Genomic DNA, 20,743 nt, shown 5'->3' with positions numbered 1-20,743 from the left:
TTCTTACGGTGCGATTAAAAAGTGACGCTCTGCACGAAAACGCACCCTGTGGACTACACGGTTCAGCCATTTGCCAAAAGCTCCAGGTTCTGTACGATCTCCTGTTTGTCGGCATTACTCCTACTTGTCCATATCTCACACAGCGCCTCCACACAGAAGACTATAGTTTTCCGATTATATTTGCAGCGAAACGCGCAGATACGCGGCTTTTTTTTCTTACCGTGCAGTAAGTCAGTGTCGGCCGGTACAAAAGGTGTCTGGGGGAAACCAAGCAAATATCATCCTTCTCCGACGTCTTACGAAGCTCGGCTCGACGGAGCCAAGCTCATGACCATGTTGTGTGCCACATCCTGGTCGAAGTATTCGCCTCGCTCGAAGTCCTTAGGATCACCGCCGAGAGTGTTGCCGAGAACGTTATGCACTTCGCTGGAATACCCCTCTCGTGGCTTGTAGAGTGCGACGCACGGAGGCGAAGTCCAGAATGTGAATTAGTACACGTCGTGGCCCGTATTCGGGCTTTCGCTCTCCGGAACCAACGAGCACGCGTGAATTCGTTCTTCGATTATGGCCAGCGAGTCGGTGAGGACGTGCTTCGCATCCATCGTCAGCAAGAAGCGGTCCAAAAGTGCCTCCTGGACGTCGGGGGCGTGATAGAGAATCCAGGGACCGATCGCCCTGTTGGACATGAGACAAGTATAAATCGCGCAAATGCACTCCAGACGCTCCTTCACGTCCGACATGAGAGCGATGCTAGAGTGGATTGCGGCGATGGCTTCGGGAACGGACATTCCGGTGATCTTCGGGATGGGAAGAGAAATGTCACCGTCCAGGCAATACAGTTTGCCCGCTTGGACCCTGGATAGCGTCGAGCACAACATGTCCAAGTCTACGGCAGCCATCGGGAATAACAGAAAAGTACGCAGACGAAGGGTTCCACCTCTGAGGAGTCAGTGGTTGCTTAGGAAATACTATCCTCGTCGGCCGCGGAGATTCACCGCCTAGACTGCCGGTTCGAAGAGTTGTGCCGTCCGTACACTGTCAGAGAATACCATTTACATGTCCAGCCGACAAAACAGCAGCCGCAGAGGTACCGTGGCAGGTGCTTTTTGTTGCGCGCTTTAAACGGCTCCCAACCCGTTTCCAACCAGAGTTTTGTGAAAGGGCCTAATAAATAGTGCCGTTCACAGGATTGGCGCTTGGTCACGGTGGTGATATTCTACAATTTACAACAGTCCGTACCACAGCGATTTCGTTGTGGCACCATTAAAATTTTAAACGCACTACATACTTGTTCGGAAGTTGTGCGGCAGCGCTGCTCTACAGCCATGGCGCGCAAGAACACTGCCGGGCGCGCGGTAGTATTTCGCAAGCTGTGGGTAGCCGCGGCCGGCCGCTGTCGCGACGGTGTATTTTCTCCTTTCTGGAGTAGCGACGGCTTCCACCACGCATTCGTTCCTAAGCGCGCTTTTTTTTTTCTTTCACAAAGTGCAGCCGTTTAGAGTCTACAGCGTCTGCCTAAGGATTGCACGGTAAGTTTCAGCATGTTCAATTATTTTTTAATTTTGTGTATCCATGAATCACCGACCACGATTTTTTTTTTAGAGGCGAAACTCCTTACGCCGTCGGTTCGTATTTTCCGTGTCGTCGTCGTCGTCGTAGAAACCACCTCTCGTTTAGTCCTTGAAATGCACGCTGGATGGCGGTACTTGTATATGAGGAATATGGGATGGAAAGATGCGAAAAGGTGGTACTTGAACTGCGTCCCTGCGTCCGTGTGCTTTCTTTCCTTTTGTTTGTTCAGTATTATTTTTTGCAGTAGTTGTGTCTTCGCCGTGCCACTGTCGTCCGTGGTTCAGGTCGCGTGAACTAATTCACACTGAAACATCCGCTTTCTACAGCGACCGAAATTCCCCTGCCGCCGAAACACAGCGTCGTTCGCACTGGACGCGCCCCGCGCCGCCGAATATGCCATCTACTACGGGCCGAACGCGGGATGGATGCGCTGTCACCCGGTTGTTGTCGCGGCTCGCAAACGCTACTACGCTGTCCGGTGGTGTATACTTCGACGATTCTCGTACGCAAGAAGCAAGAAAAGACAGGACTGCTTACTTTGCCGGCAAGTGGCTGTCTTGTAATTCACGAAGAGCAGAAAAACCACTGACGCCAGTGGCGTTGGTGGGTTCTTTCTGCTCTGCAAGACAGCAACAAGCTCGGTCACGCCAACAGCAAGCTCGGTCACCTGTTTCACGAAATACGGAGGCGAAGTAGGCACAGAATAGGTTAAATTCCCGTTGGTTTCAACGTTCAGTTACGTCCACTGCAGCATAACAAGTGAGTAGGGCTTGGCCGCCATTTTTCAAAATTCCTTGACTAGCGCTCCTATTGGTCCGCGGTGACCGATTCGCGGCAGACGCCGCAAAAATTGGTCCGAGAGCGATCGGCGCGGAGAGGCCCTTTCGGCGGATCTCGCCGCCGCCGAACCGGATTCGGAGCACTTTCGGCGGCCGGAATGCTCAGTGTGAACGCGGCTCAGTGTGAATGCCGATTCTCGAGATGATGATAATTGTGCTTTTCTTTTAGTGAAATGAAAATGCGGTGATGATGATGCTTTTTGTACCGAAGCGAAACTCACCATCGTTCTAGCTTCGCTGTCAAGCTGCTTTGATCGAGTGACAATGGCTGACGTCCTTTTTTTATGTAGTTATAATACGACAACGTACACCGCTCTTGTTTCAATGGCGCTCGATTATCCGTTATTTGACGGTGGCGTGATGCACTAATACGTGCCACAAGAATACGAGGAAGAGAAGACGACAAAATCACTCCAAGTGCGAGATGGCTTTCCTGCCTTCGTTTGTTCAGCAGAGAATCGGTATCTATTGAACATTATTTTCTATCATGTCGTAACTACGTAGTAATTAGGAAAAGACTACTAGCTATTTTGTTTGCGAAGCTAGGTTTAAGTTTAACCATATAAACTCTGCTAAATTTTTGTGGCTCCGTTTTGGGACATTCCCACAGAGATATATTCGATATGACCGGTGTGCAATTTCATTCAAGCCACTAAACGTACTTCAACATAGTGCCCACTTTTACGGATTCTCGAAAAAAAAACGAAAAACGTTGAGACGTAGTTTCTAATTTGTGAATAAATGTGACACGTACATCCTAAATAATTGTGTTTGTGAAACTCAGCTGCCAGGTCGGCTCCGAAAATCAAGTTATCGTTAATGTAAAATATTTTCATGTTTGTTTTTTGTTTTTGATTTCTCATTCTTTGGATTTTTTGGATAATATCTTCAGTCTAGTATATGATCTCATAACAAATTTCGCTGCAAAATAGATAATATTTACGTCTTGTTCAACAGTTCGGCTTACGTCGAGCTACGCGCGACCGTTTCAAATCCTGCCCTTGCTAAGTTAAAAAAACAAACAAACAAAAGGACATTAGCTACAATTAGCAAATAATAGGATAGGGCAATTACCTGCGAATTTCGGAAGGGTAGATCCGCCGGCTACCTACAACATCCTAATTCTAATCCTAATCCTACTCAGAAGTCGAACTTTTCTTCTACGTACTTTTCCGTTATTTCTGATAACTGTGGTAGATTTGGACACGCTCTGCTCAGCGCTATATCCAGCGTCCAAGCGGATTAACTGTACTGATAGGACGGTGGCAGTTCTTTTATCATCTTGAATATCACCGAAATGTCCGTTCCGGACGCTATCTCCACAATTCGCACGAGTATCGCTGTAATGTGGGACATAAAGGTGCGTCTGGAGTGCGTTTGCGCGATTTATACTTGTCTTTATGTTCGAGACGGTGATCGGTCCCTGGATTCTATAATATCACGTCGCCAACGCCGAGTGTGCGGCACAGGACGTACTTTAGGACCACTTCTTGCTGCAGATGGATGCGAAGTACGTCACCACCGTCTCGCTGGCTATAACCAAAGAAAGTTCCCGCGTGCTCGTTGGTTCCGGAAAACGACAGCCCGACTACGGGCCCACGACGAGTACTGCTTCACATTCTAGACTTCGTCTCCGTGTGTTGCACTCCACAAACCACGAGAGGGGTATTCCAGTGAAGTACACGAAGTTCTCGGCAACACTCTTGGCGGTGATCCTAACGGCTTCTAGCGAGGCGAATATTTCGATCAGAATGTTGTGCACCACGTGGCCGTGTACCAGCAGTGCGCTGGTAAATGAAGATGAAATGTACCGGACGAAGTTCATTGAAAGATTGCGATCTGTTGGGACCGTTGCGGCACCTGGCGGAGCAGATCTGAACCACGCGTTCCTTTCTGCGTGGCCTCAGAGCTGAGTGCGAAGCGCAGTTAACGCAAGCAGTGCACCAGTGTACGCGAAGGCTACTACCAGACACATCAATGACTGCGGTAACCTCTTTGATTCAAGGATTTCGCATTGAAAGCGACTGCTGCTAAAACGAGCGAAGTCTTCCTTGTCCCGTCAGTGCGCATGCGTGAGACAAATGGACAAAGCCAAGAAAGTGTTTCTGTAGGATCTGTGCAATTTCTCGCGAACAGCCGAGTTCCATTGGCGTTCCGCGGGAATAAGGCTACCAAGGAGAAAAACCGAAAGCACCCGCTTTGGGGTAGAACGTTTTCCTCCTTGGAAATAAGAGGATACCCAAAGATGGCCTTCTGGAACTCGGTCCTAAGAGCTGCGTCCTCTCAAGGCTTGATAAAACTGAGTTGGTCAGTCTTGCCGGACAAGCCTTTGGGAGAACTGGGGCTGATGAAACGGAGAGCTGCATCCAACAAGGAGTCAAGCGTCTGCCCAAGGAACCCGCGAGAGAAGAAACTTCAGGAATTCGGCATGTCGTGTCTGCTCCTAAAAAAAACGGACATCAATTTGCTCCAGTCTGACGAGGAAGGAGGATTCGCCCTGGTTCCCGAACCACTGTACGAAGAAAAGGTGGCAGCAGCTTGATAAGGGAACTTCAGAGAACTGCGGAAAGTAACTCCGGCAAAAGCAAAACGAGAAGGTGCGAGGCTGTATGAACCAAGCGGGGGGCTCATGAGGTTGGCCCTGTCCGGGAGGACGTGCGAAAGGGCCAGCCTCTCTGTCTCCTTCACGGCCAAACCCACAAGGAGTTATGTCTGTTTCGAATTATGACTCTAGGCAGAAACTTGTCGGACGACATCTGCTAATGCCTTGACCATTGAATATACGTTCCTCGTAAGAAATCCTCAGGACGTTTTAAACTTTCTAGGGGATGAGTGTCCTGAAAGTGCTTGTGCGTTTTCGGTAGACGTTGAAGATTTATTTTATTCCCTACCTCAGGACATTTTGTGCGAGGAGGCGAAGTCTGCATCCAACGCTGCGGTGGGAAGAATTTTTGTAGACATTGTCGAACTAACGTAGACAGCTTTCTTGAACTTCTGAACTTTTATTCGCTGTCGACGTTCATCACAAGAAACGACAAATGATACACTAAATTACAGGGCATGTGCATTGGGTCATGTTTAGCTCCAGTACTCAGTGGTATTTTATTAGCTCGTTATGACAAACGCATACAGCGAGGCTTGCTGAGACAAATACCGCTAAGGTATTCCTCTATGCTAATGATTTCTTAGTCATCTATAGTGCGAAACAGTGTGACACACGGCAGGACACCGATGAGAGTTGAGCATCATTTCTGATAACATAACTAATCTGCATGCTGACGGCGAAGTTCCCCAAGAATAACAAACTTAGGTTTTTAGATCTTGAGCTTATGTTTCTGCCAGAACCAGAAAGCCCTAATACATTTTAGTTGAGCGCATTCCAAGCTTGTTGAGCGAGGAATTGCGAAAGCACGCGAGATGGCATCGGTGTCAAGGTCCTGTCATCACCAGGTTGAGAGCAGCTTCGGCAGCCATATTAACGTAAGAAAACAGGCTTTCCTTGTCAATTGCTCTCAGGCACAGAAGAGTCACTTCTGAATTAAATAAAGCAGGGAAAGATTATGAAGCACACAATTCAGGAACAGCCAAACTCGAAAGTTTCTGCCATACTTTATATGCACAAACGTTCCCACTGCCTAAAAAGAATTCTTTGAACAAAAAAACTAGGGTGAAGGTTGTTTTCACAGCAAAAACCATCCAGGGTTTCTATACAAACTTATGAAAAACGAAGGATCTTCAGGAATAGGGTATTATAAGAAGCTTGCAAAAATGTTCGTAGAATGTAATGTAGGTGTTGTATATCGATTTGCTTTATCATGTGGCCGATACTACATCGGTCAGATGGGGCGCTGCATGTCTGAACTATCTATCTCCTTAAGGAGTACGCGGATCTCAAGCGCAGATCAGTGAGCAGCCACCTGGCTAGCGACTGTGACTGTGCCCATGGTTAGTGCACCCTGATGCTTGATGAATGCGAAGTGATGGCAAGATTGACAATAGGGCACGGGAAATGAAGCGTTTTTTATTCGCAAGGCAGTAACCGAGTGTGTAGGTGCCCCATTCGGACAATTAGTACAAGTATCTTGTCAGTTAAAACGTATCTTCGAGATTCGTATATTAGGATGTTCTGGCACATGCGCCATCAGTTTTTCGTTTTTGTGGTTCTTATCGCCCTCTTGGCTTTATATATACAGCCGCCATCTGTGCAATAAAGTGGTTGCAAGTGTGCGCTTTGTCCCTTGTGACTTCTTTCTGAAACGCTCTGCGCACTAAGAAAGTTTATTTATTTCAAAAGAAAATAATTCGTGGCGTTCCACTGTTTGCAAGGCCCACTGTTTTCAGCATGTGATGTTTCGGCTGTCCTGCTAGAACAGATGCAACTTCGTAGACCTTGCGCAGTCACCCGAGCTAGGAAAGTGCGAAGCGTCGTGAAACTTGTTGAGGAAGGACACGCATGCTCGGGGGGGGGGGGGGGGGGTTGATAGCGTATGTTGAAGAGTAGAAATATCAACAATGCTTCAATTTGGTTGGCCACAAGAGACACAGGTGCGAAGCAAATATACCAAAAAAGCATGGGTGCATATAAAAGTTCCTTTATTCGAATTGTCGATACCAGGATGTGTCGGCTTGCATAAGACCCGACATGTTTCATTAGACACGAAGTGCGAAGTCCCTTTCTCATCGCTTTCGTCACAGTTATGAAGGAACATGTACATAGACAGCATTAAGTCATTCTGTCGAGGCTTCGTCAATCAGCTAAGACTAAGATTATCTACTACGCAGGTGACAACAGATGGGGAACGGTAGGCTTAGGATAATGCCCTCTTCCAGGCGGTGCTCGCAGACACACAAAACGGGCTCTCGAAGAGGAGCGCAGCAAGAAATTTAATGCATGGAACTAAAAGTGGAAATTCAGGTTAAAAATGAAACATTGAGTAAAATAATGTTCAACACAGCTGTCACTACAGCATTAACAGGTGTGGTACTTGTCAAGATTTTCGTTGCTGCACTGTCCGATGGGGATGCGTGGTTATTTGGAAGTCGTCAAGTGGTTTCGGCAAACTGCACAGTTCATGAAAAATTTTGGTCCGTCAAATGACATCGTCTTGATGCTGGAAAGAGAGACAACCAATGAAGAATCGTTTCAGAAATGAAATAGTTATTCACGGTGGATAACGCAATAAACCGGCTACGGCAGTTATGAATCCAAGCAAATCGCTACTGGTAATAGACGTTACGGAAATTAGCAGTGTTAAATTCAAGGGCGCAGATAAAGACATGACGGGCTTGCAAGCATCGCTGTGTGTCCCGACGTTAATGGCCGCGGAACCACGTTACCAGTGATGTTACTAGCAATGACTGTTCAATGAGCATTTTGTTTTGAGCGTTACGTTCCATAAAGCAGAAGTGTATAAACCAAGGAATCCGCATCACATAATTTTTCGTGCTTGATAATTATACGCTAAATTCAGGATTGTCCAAGGAACGCTACATCAACAACGGTATAATTGAAAATGAACGTGTTTTGCCCCAACTACGCCGCTGCTATTCGCGAAAGCAGACCTGTTCTTGACGTCGGAGTGACACAGATCGCGGGCTTAAGTTCTCTCGGCAGAGCAACTACGCCATATACATAGAAAGAGAATAGTCCGCAAAAATGACTTACGGTATAAAGTCGGTGGCCGAAAAGGAGGAACAGTTCACTGCGTTGCCCACGGATGGCATGGGATGGAGTCGGCGGCTGCATCACGGGAACAATTGGAGGACGCCAGCATACAGCGACCTCAGGTCTCGATAAACGCCGCAACGGTAGCTTCGTGGCGGATTTCCCAGCGTCTGTCGGAGGACGGTTTCGAGTAACGGCGAATGTATGTCGGGAGTTTCGTGTATGGCTACGCAGGGCTTTGTGTACCAGTCGACGAACAAGCAAGGCCTGAAGTCCCTGCCTCTCTCTTCTTCGGGAACGAGCAGGCAGGTGCAACAGACGTTTTCCGTCGCCTTGGCGAACACGCCGTGGACGCGTCTCTGCCGCATTTTTTTCAGGATGTCGCCGATGATATCAGTGGGGTCCTCCCTACGGTCAGCGCGATAGAGAACCCAGGACCCTATGACGCCCAGGCCGGCCATACAGGTGAATAAGTGGGCCGCGCAGTCCAGACGGTCGCGCAGAGCGGCTATGGATTCCAGATGGGCGCGAACCGCGCTGACTGCTTCTGGTACAGACTTGTCGGCGAGCTTTGGAAGGTCGGTGAAGCCGTCGTTGTCCAAGCATCGCAGTTCGTGTTGCGGAACTCTCGAAAAGTGTGAGCACAGCACTTCCACGTACGCCATGGCTGCCAGTGACCCTGAAGGCGCCTATGGAAGCTGAATGTTGCGTGGAGTGTTGGCTATGGCTAGAGGGAACCCTCGGTGTACTGGATGTTGTGACGGAAGCGTCGGTCGTATCCCCTACGCGCGGCGAAGATGCGACCTGGAAGGGTGAAGTGAAGAAGCTTGCGTTCACCTCCCGTTAGTCAGATGTCGAGCCTGAAGTTAAAAAGCTTTCCGGCCGATGGGGCGTTTGAACATACTTTTTTTTTCAGCAGTGTGGCGACAGGCTCCGCTTCGTTCGAGCGTTGGCAGTGGATTGCAATGCAATGCCTTGCCGCAAGGACTTTAATGCACGTGCTTACTCGGCTGTTAGTCACGTGTCTGATAATGGATTTAGCTGGAAGGGGCGTCATTCTGATTTTAAAAAATACAAGCAGCTGTACATCCACGCGCTTAATGCCTGTGATGTAATTTCCGAGAGGTGTTTATAAACCAGGATCTTTCATATCTTAATGCGAAGCATTCATTAGCGAACTTCGGCGAGTTTGACCCTATCTGTCTAACTATCTATTCAGCTGCCTACGACTTTTAGCTCTTCTCGCCGTTTGGATAACGGGATATATACCACATTTAGTACGGCATAACATGACTGTATGATGGGCATAACTGACTATAGTCATAGCATAAAAGCCATGACATGTTTGTCATGAATGTTGAGGTTTACATGTCATGGTCTTGTTATTCATGCGGTCGTTTCGTTCACATGTAATATCGCAAAACTTGTATGGTACGACGTCACTACATGGCGAACATAATTTACAGGCCCTCATGTGGAAATCATCGCATGCGTGTCATGCAAGAACATGACTGCACGCCACGCTCATGATGCGCTCGCGGTCTTTTAGCTAGCTTCACATGCACCAAATCTGCTATTACGTGACGTACATGGACGACGAAGGTAAACGACACGTCCAAACATGATAATCAAAATATGCATGTTATTTAAAACATGACGACATGCTACGTTCATAGCGCGGTCGCAGCCGTTTCGCTAGCTTCACATATGCCAAATTTGGTGTTACGTGACGTGAATAGACGACGAAGGTAAATGGAACGTCCAAACAAGATAATCATGACATGCGTGTCATGTAAGACATCACTACATGCTACACTCATAGCGTGCTCGCGGCCGTTTCGCCAGCTTCAGATATACCAAATTTGACATTGCGTGACGTGAATGGACGACGAACAAAAATGCCAGGCGCGAACATAATAATCATGACGCGGAAGTCATATACGGCATCATTTACCTCAACCTCGTAACGTTGTGCTGATTTTAAAGTGACATATCAACCTTCCTCATTCGTGCTTCGCATGTCATCGATTTCCAGTGCACGTGGTTGGTTGTTCCTCAGAGTCCTGGCGCAAACCACCACGGAGGGATCTGCCAATTTTTCATAGCTTCGTTTTTCATTTCTACTGTTTCGTATATATGCGGTGCCTACTCCCGCTAGTCGGATGTCGCATATATGAGGCGTAACATGTCCCATATATGAGGCGTTCGATTATCAATCAAATCGGCAGTTTTTTGTTTTCCATTCTAGCAAGTTCGAGGGATTGAATGATTTTTAGAAAGACCCATCATTTGCATAACTACTTCATGTAGCCCCGCCACGGTGGTCTAGTGGCTAAGGTACTCGGCTGCTGACCCACATGTCGCGCGTTCGCATCCCGGCTGTGGCGGCTGCATTTCCGATGGAGGCGGAAATGTTGTAGGTCTGTGTGCTCAGATTTGGGTGCACGTTAAAGAACCCCAGGTGGTCGAAATTTCCAGAGCCCTCCACTACGGCGTCTCTCATAATCATATGGTGGTTTTGGGACGTTAAATACTACATATCAATCAATCAATCAATCCATGGTGTCATCTTCGACTGCGCGCATTCGCAACTCATGTGAATTTTCCAGCGGCATATAAACGTCTGCATATCACATTGTAGACAGTGCAGCAAACGCTACGCGAATGATACGCGTATTCACAAAAAGCGAGTGCAAGGCACCACAAACCATGGATAAATCCTTACGAATCAGATCAGTATTGAATAATAGAAATTGGCGGCGTATCTGCGTGACACACTGCAAATGTCTTCCGTTGGCCTTTTTTTTTTTCGTGCATAACGTCGCATTTTCAGCGCAGCCTAAGAAGCGCCAGGGTCTTTGAAATTACGTGTCTGTGTATTGTCTTTAAAAGGAACACATCACCTTATACACACGTATTGATATTACGCCTCAGATATGCGTAATATTCGATAGTTGATCGACTATGTTCGCAAGTATGAACGCAGCCACCAGTGCAAGATAGATGGGCGTTCAGCAAGTGCTTTAGCTTTGGCCGGATGATTGAATAGTTTCGTGAGACAGACAAGCGGACCAAAATTTCTGGGTTCACGTATCCCAAAATAAGACTATCGTCTTGAATATTATTTGGAGTTTAACGTCCCAAAATCGTGATATGATTATGAGAGATGCCGCTAGGGGAGGGCTCTGGAAATTTCGACCATAACTTTCCTTAAAACGAGCACAGACATTACACAGTACACGGGCCTCTGCAATTTCGGCCCCACCGAAATGCAACCACCACGATCGGGATCCAATCCACGGTGACCTTTGCTTCCGCAGCTGAGCACCCTAACGACGGAGCCACCGTGGTAGGTAGAAGAGTATTCAAGCATTTTCCTATTCAACGAGACATCGTATGTTTATTGTATGGAAAGGACACTCGGCTTGTTATTTCCTTCACATCACGATTAGGGCAACCATGTTGTCCGTTCTCGGCTCAGACATTAGGCCATGCCTAACGGAAGGCTCTTGTTTTTTTTTTTTGCAAGTACACAATGCAAAATATATGAAATCGTCGCAGGCAGTGTCATGTACAAGTACGGTGCAAATTTGCTCAGCATTTCTATTGCAGCTTTTGAAGAATCGGAGGAGGTGCAACCGCAACCAGTTCTAGCTTGCCACTGCATCGGCGCATGTAGTGACAATTCTGGCGGTGTCCTGTTGACACATCTTGTTCCCTGATTCCGGGTTTCTTGTCACCACTTCATCTAATTTCAGTTCTGCCCGATGCTGGAAAAGAGAAAAACAATAAAAAATTGCGTTTTGCACAGCCAATTGTATTAAAGCGTGAAACTTAAAGAGACTCATTTTTAGGTGCGCATAATGATTGCTGAATAACCTTTATAGGATTTCGAGAGCTCTGCAGAAAGTTGGCCGGCATGCATGAAAACACAGTAACTTTTGTTAATGCCACCACTGTTAATAAGAAAAACTGGATAACCAGGACATCTTTTGGGGTTCTGACCAGAATATGCATTCTTCGATGGCATCAAACTCCCATTAATTTGTTATCAGTTGACAAATCCTGCTAATTCGGAAATTCATCAGAGAACGTATATCGTCGCAACTGTCACTGCGCAATGGAGCGAAAACGGCGTTCGAGAATGACCGAAACGGCTGCGTTGCTTCAAAAGTCATCGTCGCCATCTGCAATCTTCCTGCAATCGTGTTGTTGGTGACCAAGGCTTCAGTGGCTGCGGAAAACACCTTTGATTTTATATTTCCCCCGGCGCACGCGGACTGCATGGCCATTATCTGTGATCGAGGAGGCAGTGACTAGTGAAAACTGCGACAAGCAGCAGCTTCGCATCCTTTCAAAAGTTTGTAGCCACCATCCATCATTGAGCCTCGCATTACATCAGCACCAGCGTTCAGCAGTTTTGTTTCGACTGCGCACGAAGACCACGAGCGTTTCTCCAGACTTGAGCAGCCACTACGATCGTGTTATTCGCAACCGTGGAAGCGGCTTTCAGTATAGCTTCCTTTCTATTCCAGACGATGCATGTGCAATCTCGCGAAACTCAAACATGGGGGAAGATGTTAGCTTCAGCAGCGGTCCACATGTCGACTCAAAGCTCGCTTGCTGCATTGGAATGGACGAGTGAAACGTAGCCGGCCTGTTTTTGCTTGTGACGTAATCATAAAGAGGCGCATGCGCAGAACCCATGTCACTCACGGACTTGTCGCAGTATTAGAGACAAACATTGTCACATTATGACGTTCTATAGAGGGGTGACTCGGAAAGCCCTCTCACACGTGAAGAGCCACGGCTGACAGTTCCCACGTTGGGACGGCTGGCCATAGCTGACCACCACGCCGCGGGACTTCTGAACAGCCCGCAGATGAGCGGTGAGCTCGGAACTCTTGAGCGCCTCCTCCCACTCCGCTTCCGTGGTGAGACGATCGTTGTGCTGTAGTGATGAACACCGCCAGAGCATGTGCTCTAGTTTGCAAAAGGGGTCTCCGCAATCCGGCAAATCGAGTTCGTAGGAGCCCACGTACCAATACTGAGTCTGGCTTAGCTGGGATAGAAACCAATTTGCAACATGCAAAAGGATGAACACTGTGAGCCCGGGAGAGCTCTACGTGAGGCGGGGGATAGACCCTGCTGTTGTTCTTACAGTCCTTAGTCGCCTTGTTCAATGTCTGTAGTAAGTACACTTGTAGAGCTCCACGTCCTCACATGCGACCACCGTTAAACTACCGCAGTGAACAAGTTTGTGCGTGCGACGTGGGTCGTCGGGACCACGTCTCGCCTAATTTGAATTTTCGCCTCGTGTGGAGTCCCTCGCGTTTTGCCAACGCCGCCTGCGTTTCACCCAACCAGATCTCAAACTGTTCTATCCCTCCGAACACAGAAATGGGGTTCCCAATGCACCTATAGGAGACCTGGGGTCATGGGTAAAACTCGCTGTTATCGTCACGTAGGCTTTGTGCCTGAGCGGCTCACTTCAATTCTAGAATGACAGTTTGTTTGCACTCATCTTTGCACGTCCTTTCTGCTTGTGAAGCTGCTCGCCGTTGTTTGCGTGGCATTACAGTTTGTTGCTTTAGCTTCCATTTCTTCGGCCTTGTGACGAAACTATGCACAATAAGCGCTTGACAACGTATCTCGTTTCCTTTGACAAAAGATTAGCCATGTTCTTTCATTCCCACAAGTTTCCACTCTCCCCCGATCATCTACTTTATTTAGTTACGTTCAAAAGGTGAGAGCCACGACAAGATTATAAGCGTACATCCTCATCCGTCCCTGCAATGGTCATACTCTACAGCTAGAGTGTTCGCTCCAGTCTAAAACGTTCTTACCGGTTATCATATTTCGTAGGTGGCGTAAGACTGGCTATGTCGGCCCTTAATGGCCAGCGTTGCCGTAACAGTTGACGCCGATTCCAGGTCCCCAAGAGTGCGGCTGTCCAGAGCTACCCAACGTGCCTCCAGGAGTGAACGAACAAGGAGCGCAGAACGTCCTCCCGGTGGCTGTTGTACTGCGGCGCACGGCAGCTTGTTCCGTGCGGTGAAGCAGCGAATTTCGTTGTATGCGCGGCCTTCGACGGCGATCAACCAACAGGTATGCCGGGTTTTCCCGAGTTTCCTTCGTGCGCCGCACTCCTTGGCTTCTGCACCGCATATGGTTAATAAGTGTTTCCCCAACTTATGGGTGGCCTGTAGCGTCTGCGCCATTATAGCTTCCATGGTTGGATCGCACCTATTTCAATCAGCTGGCAGTATGTCTGGGCCATATGCAAGACAGGCGCCTCTTCAAGACTGCTATACCTTCCAGCTAGACGCGAATAGCGCTCACAATCCTTATCAAGGTCATGGCTCTCGCTTTGGGAAGTCCAAAGCAAATCGTTCGTCGATGGAGCATAGCGCATCCACTGACAAGCTCGAAAGGCGGAAGCACAGTGAGTAGAGTCGGTCGACGTCATTCCCGGCAGCGAATGAGGGTCTTATAGCTTTGACCACGACACTCACATGCACACTGCTCTTTTCAGCGGGGATAGACGCTTTGGCCTACCGTTAGTCGGGCACATCTGACTTCAGCATGACGTCAACCAGACAAACCCGCTCTGCGTGGCGTCGAAAGAACGTTTCCTGTAACCAATAGTTCGGAATGATCAGTTTGTATAAACGTAGCAACAGAAAAAAAGGAGAAATGTCAAGCTGGGTTATCAAGTTGGACAAGGTGATGTGCTAGAGAGTGTATCGAATGCCTGTAACGTATAGTTTGCTATATCATTTCATGAATCGACAAAATTGAGGCGTACCCTGTGCATTATAGTATGTTAATTCAGTCAATCATACGATAGGGCGTCATGAAGAATCTGGCATGGGCAGAGTGGCTGCACTAGCTACAAGAGGGAAAAATATCTGGATGCGAACACGCTTTCACAGCACATAGAGAAAGCTGCTTAGATTCGATACACATTCTAACCTTTCGTATTGAAGTTTATGCATACAATAACGGCGCCGATTTGACAAGAAGCCATATACGTAACCTCCTGGATTACAATGGGATTGCGAGGTGTCGTTTAGAAAAAATAAACAACGCTGGATGAATCGGGACTCAAGAAGAGGACACAACAGATGTGCTGATGGATACTGTGATGTTTTTTTTCCTCAAGCAATATGAGTAACCTATTACGGAAAGACTTTGTTGGATGTTGGCGTCTGTGTCGTTTCCTCTTTGGTGTACATGTTCATCGAGAGCCTTTTTTTTGTTGACGCTACATTTCCAACAAACCCAAATTTCAGCAGTGCTAAATTACGAAGAGATTATACAACGGAAAATATAGGAAGAAAGCGTTTGAGGAGCAACAGGTTGGAGATTTTACAGGCGTTTTTGACTCCATCATGATCAAGCTCTTCACCCTTACTAGTCCCACTGCAGGTCAAAGGCCTCCAACCTTGTCCTTTGCTTGTTGCGGCCACGCTGTCCTCGCAGTATTGTTTTTAATGACGCGACGTAAGGAGATGTTGGCGCACAAACACGACGCCGGCTACTCCTTATCCCTTAGAGATATCTAAAATATACACTTCAAATGAATGCGTTGGTTCATAATCTTAAACTTTGGTAGCACAGAATCGATGAGGACAGGAAGGAACAGCGCTCTTCCCTGTATTTCTGGGTTTCTTCCTGTTCTCATCGATGTTGCGACAGTGCACATAGGGTCCAAGCGTCCATATGAACGAAGTCCATAGCACATACAATATACACAACTAGCACAACTAGGTAGCACAAATAGGTAGAACACAATAGCACAACCAGGTAGAACATGAGATTTCAAAACGTCTTCGACAATGACACATATGCGCATATACGGAGTTGTTAACTGATTGAAGAGCAACTGATGCATACAGTCAACAGTAACATAAATCATATGTTGCCGTTTTAAATGAAAGATAAAGAAAAAAATACTTAACTACATTTATATCGGCCAAGAATGATCCTCAAGTGTCTTCTCAATCTCATCTGCCGGTCTGACTTTCTACTTTCCCTGGAACCCTTGCCTCTTCTTAACCTAAGGGGAAGTTAAAAATAATATATCTAGTTTCAGTGCAAGGTGATGACATCACTCCTGAAATCGCGAAAAGAAGAGTAGTTTTTTTTCAGAAACTTGTCATGTTGATATCGTCATCGTCAGCAGAGCTCTCCCTGTGGTACTTATCTCCTGCAAATAAAGAAAGAAACGATCATTTCAGGTCCGGAATGTGGTCACCACAATAACATCATCATCATCATCATCAGCCTGATTACGTCTACTGCAGGAGAAAGGTATGTCCCATGTTCCGCCAGTTAACTCGGTTCTGTGCTTCTGCTCCAATTTAAACCCGCTAACTTCTTAATCTCATCTGCCCACCTAACCTTCTGTCTCCCCCTAACTCCCTTTCCTTCTCTGGGAATTTAGTTAGTTACCCTTAATGACCAGCAGTTGTCCTGTCTACGCGCTACATGCCCGGCCCATGTCCATTTCTTTTTTTTTTGATTTCCACTATTATATCCTTAACCCTCGTTTGTTCCCTAATCCACTCGGCTCTCTTCTTGTCTCTTAAGGTTACACCTACCATTTTTCTTTCGATTTCCTGCGGCCTCGTCCTCAATTTAAGCTGAACCCTCTTTGTAAGTCTCCAGGTTTCTGCTCCATAGCTAAGTAGCGGCAAGATACAGCTGTTATATACCTTCCTCTTGAGGGATAGTGGCAATCTACCTGTCATGATTTGAGAGTGCTTGCCAAATCTGCTCCACCACATTCTTATTCTTCTAGTTACTTCAATCTCGTGGTTCGGCTCTGCGGTTATTGCCTGCCCTAAGTAGACAGTCTTTTACAACTTGAAGTGCCCTTTGACCTATTTCAAAGCGCTGCTCTCTTCCGAGGTTGTTGTACATTACTTTCGTTTTCTGCAGATTAACTTTAAAACCCGCCTTTCTGCTCTCCTTGACTAACTCCGTAATCATGAGTTGCAATTCGTCCCCTGAGTTACTCAGCAATGCAATGCATAGCTCGGCATACTCACTCATGAGTACACTCACTCACACTCATTCATACTCATTTGAACATGGTGAGTATGAGTATGAGTGAGTACTGATGAGTATTAGTAGGAGTGAGTAGAACGTGAGTGAGTACTCATGAGTATAAGTAAGAGTGAGTATGGACGTAAATGAGTACTTTCAGTGTGAGTAGAAGTTAGTATGAACGTGAGTGGATGCTCATGAGTGTGAGTAGGAGTGAGTATGAACGTGAATGAGTATTCTTAGTGGGGATAGGGGTGAGTATGAACGTGAGTGACTACTTTGAGTTTGAGTATAAGTGAGTATGAATGTGAGTGAGTACTTTGAGCATGAGTAGAATTGAGTATGAATGTGAGTGAGTATTGTGAGTATTAGTAAGAGTGAGTATGAACGTGAGTGAGTACTTTGAGTGTGAGTATGAGTGAGTATGAACGTGAGTGAGTACTCATGAGTGTGAGTAGATGTTAATTTGAACGTGAGTGAGTATCCGTGAGTATGAACGTGAGTGAGTATTCATCAGTGTGAGTAGGAATGAGTGAGAGCTTGTGAGTGTGAGTAGGAGTGAGTATGAATGTGAGTGAGTACTCTGAGTGTGAGAAGGAGAGAGTATGAACGTGAGTGAGTACTCATGAGTGTGAGTAGAAGTGCGTTTGAACATGAGTGAGTACTGATGAGTGTAATTATTCGTTAGTATGAACGTGAGTGAGTATTCATGAGTTTCATTAGGAGTGAGTGAGAGCTCATGAATGTGAGTAGGAGTAAGTACGAACGTGGGTGAGTACTCATGAGTTTGAGCAGACTTGACTGCGAAGGTGAGTGAGTTGCTGTGAGTTTGAGCAGCAACGAGTAGGAACATGAGTGAGTTACTATAAGTGTGATAAATATTTGTAACCATCGCAACGGCATCCTCAATACGTTGGAAATAACGGGCACTATAGCATGCAAGCTTCCTGTACGTAAACGCCTTCCGTTAGTTTGGAAATTGTGGAGCCATCCTACATCAGAGGGGGGGGGGGGGCGAGGTGACCACGCAAAACTCGAGTTGAGAGTAGCCGTTCATTTTATTGTAATTTGAATGTTCTAGGCTGAATAACTTTGAACTGCCTGTCCCTATAGCTACCGTTCTTGCTGCACTTACCTCTTGCGCTTCAGTCTACGCAATGCGCTGATTATACATGTAAAACATCAAGGTCTTGAGAAACCCTTTAACGAAAATCGCCGCGCGAGCCGGTTAAGAAAAAAGAAATGCACTGCGCAAGCGACAAAAAGAAAGGGCTGAAATGGCCCGCGAGAGAAAGTACATTGTGTGCGCTACGCACATTGTGCGCAGCGATTTTGCAGTTTCTATCTCTGCGTTGTCCCTCAAGTAAAGGTTGCCTTGCACGAAAACCTTATGTGATCTCATGACCTCTCAAGCGCGAAGCTGTGCGCAAACTTCGCCTTCTCGGTGCCCAATTAAGAAAAAAAAAAGGAAACCTTGGAGGACGGTTGAGCTTCGCCGTCAGTAGTATAGTATGCGATAGCGTAATCGGACCCTGTTCGCATCGCTGTTTCAATCTCTACCCTCGTTTCACTTTTCGGCGGCTTATTATGCCTTCAACAGTGCAGACACCATGTGCAATAAGCGCCCAATCACCCTTGATAATTTATTCTATCATTCATATAACGCGGGCTAGTACAAAAACACACATAACGCAACTCGTTAATTACCTTTTCATTCGGCTGTCCGCGATAACCCTGCGTACGCACACTGCCAATGAACGTTAACCGCGACCGCAGATACATAAATAAGGCCCCCTGCAATCGTCAGTGCGGGCACGGAGCCAACGAAGTCTCCGCGTGAGCGCGACCCACAGAGGAAGGTAACATCTCCGAAGATGCGCACAATTTCTCGAATGCAAAACTGCCGTACGCAACGCATCCAATCTGAGGGCGAGGCAGAGAGGGGAGGCGCCGTGTCGACGGTCGCGCCGGGCCACAGAACACCTATTAGTGGCCGGGTGGCCGGGCTGGCCCCGGCGCCCGCCTGTCCCGCTAGTGCAGTCAGAAGGGGCTAGGGGCTGTTACGCTTCATTTTACGCGAACCCCTTTGGGCCCAAATGCAAGACCACGGACAGCGTGCGAACACTCCCGGGCCTGTAAACGTATCGGGGGATGAGGCGCAGAAGTGTATGCCCAGACGCCGAGGAACCTGAGACGCTGCTGCCGCGAAGGTCGTCATGTGCTGTGCGCGAGAACGCGGTGAGCTCATGGCTCATTCGCACCTGGCTCTTGAGTGTGGGAACGCCGGTGGTGTGATCCGTGGCGCGATCAGTCGCGTGATCGGTGGCGTGACCAGTGGCGTGGTAGGTGGTGCGAACACAAGGTGTTCCATATTTGGTCATGTCTGGAGGCGCCTGACGTCACACAAGCGTCTGGAACCCTTTAAAAAACGCGCAGGGAAAGACTGGGTGAAGTAGTCTGGATTGAGACTCTGCCGGAACTCTGCTCCTCGGCTTCTTACCTTTGTTTGTAAACTTGAATGTCCACTTTGGTTTAACTATGTAGTATTAAACTCTTTTGATTTGCTGTTCTGCGCCGTCTCGCCGGTACTTCCCTTCTCGTCGGTCCTGATGCAAGTTACGAGCACAACCTGCTGACGGCGGCGGTCAAGAGACACCCTTAACAACTGGTGGCAGCGGTGGGATGCTGCAGTCATTTCGACGACTCGAGGGCTGAGCTGCGACACGGATCCACGAGCCGTCTCGTCTGCCAGGCCGCAACCAGATGCAGTGTTTGCGAGGGTCTACGCGGAATTCTTGGCTGTTGAGTGGTGAGTGCGGGGCTTTGTCTGCTGAGTTTTGCCAGGCTTTTTCAGTGGGGAAGCGTAACTGGTAATTCGAACTATTGTTGTCGCCAAAGTGGGCTGCGGCAAGATAGTTGTGTACAGTAGGAAAGGTCGCACTGAACACAGCCATGAATTTGAAGTTGCTGCGTAAAGCGGAGTTATTACAGCTTGCAAAGGAGTTGCGTTTGGATGTTTCTGACGCACTCCAGAAACCAGAATTGATCGAGGCTATTAGTGCTCTGGAGGCTGAGGAAGATGAGCTGACGGAATGCCTTGAGATAATTCGAGAAAGGGAAGCCGCAAAACGACAGGCAGAGGAGCGTAGAGAACAGCAAGAGAAAGAGCGTGAGGAAAGGGAGCTCGAATTAAAACGACTCGAGTTTCAACGTTCGAGAGAGTGCGAGGAACGCGATCACGCGCTCGAGTTAAAGCGACTCGAGGTTGAAATAGAGCGCGTGCGAACGGCAGGGCAGAGAAGCGAGGCAAACAGTGCAGGGGTGCACATATCGCTCAAAATGACAGAACTAATTCGCCCTTATAAACTCGGAGAGGACATTGGGTTGTACTTTATGAACTTTGAGCGGACGTGTGAGAAGCAGGGGTCCTCCCGTGAGTCGTGGCCACAGCGCTTGCTCACACTCTTACCTGGCGAGGCAGCAGAAGTAATCGCTCGTTTATCCACTGAGGAGGTCGACGATTACGATAAAGTAAAATCCAGTTTGCTTAGGAAGTACAGGCTGTCCGCGGAGGCATTCCGGCGGAAATTCCGTGAATTGGAGAAAGGAAGGA

General features: G+C 47.6%; 2 protein-coding genes across 2 annotated transcripts in view; both read right to left on the bottom strand.

Annotated features, from left to right (window-relative positions):
* LOC119187342 (uncharacterized) overlaps nt 1-20,743 on the bottom strand; it is a 253,981-nt gene that overhangs the window by 27,435 nt on the left and 205,803 nt on the right. The gene's annotated exons all lie outside the window — the stretch shown is intronic.
* LOC142768538 (uncharacterized) lies at nt 6,988-9,033 on the bottom strand. The gene is made up of 2 exons (XM_075870536.1): nt 8,077-9,033; nt 6,988-7,522 (listed from the first exon to the last, which is right to left on the bottom strand). The coding sequence occupies exon 1, from the start codon at nt 8,739-8,741 to the stop codon at nt 8,157-8,159; it is 585 nt and encodes a 194-aa protein (XP_075726651.1). The 5' UTR covers nt 8,742-9,033; the 3' UTR covers nt 6,988-7,522; nt 8,077-8,156.

The sequence above is a fragment of the Rhipicephalus microplus genome, chromosome 8 (genome assembly GCF_043290135.1).
Source record: "Rhipicephalus microplus isolate Deutch F79 chromosome 8, USDA_Rmic, whole genome shotgun sequence".
In the NCBI taxonomy this organism is placed as follows: domain Eukaryota; kingdom Metazoa; phylum Arthropoda; class Arachnida; order Ixodida; family Ixodidae; genus Rhipicephalus; species Rhipicephalus microplus.
The sequence above is the reverse complement of the archived record's forward strand: the minus strand, read 5'-3'. Positions and strand labels throughout refer to the sequence as shown.

What these genes read in the sequence shown, in the direction of transcription:
- LOC142768538 (XM_075870536.1), bottom strand. Translation starts at nt 8,741, where the DNA reads ATGGCGTACGTGGAAGTGCTGTGCTCACACTTTTCGAGAGTTCCGCAA.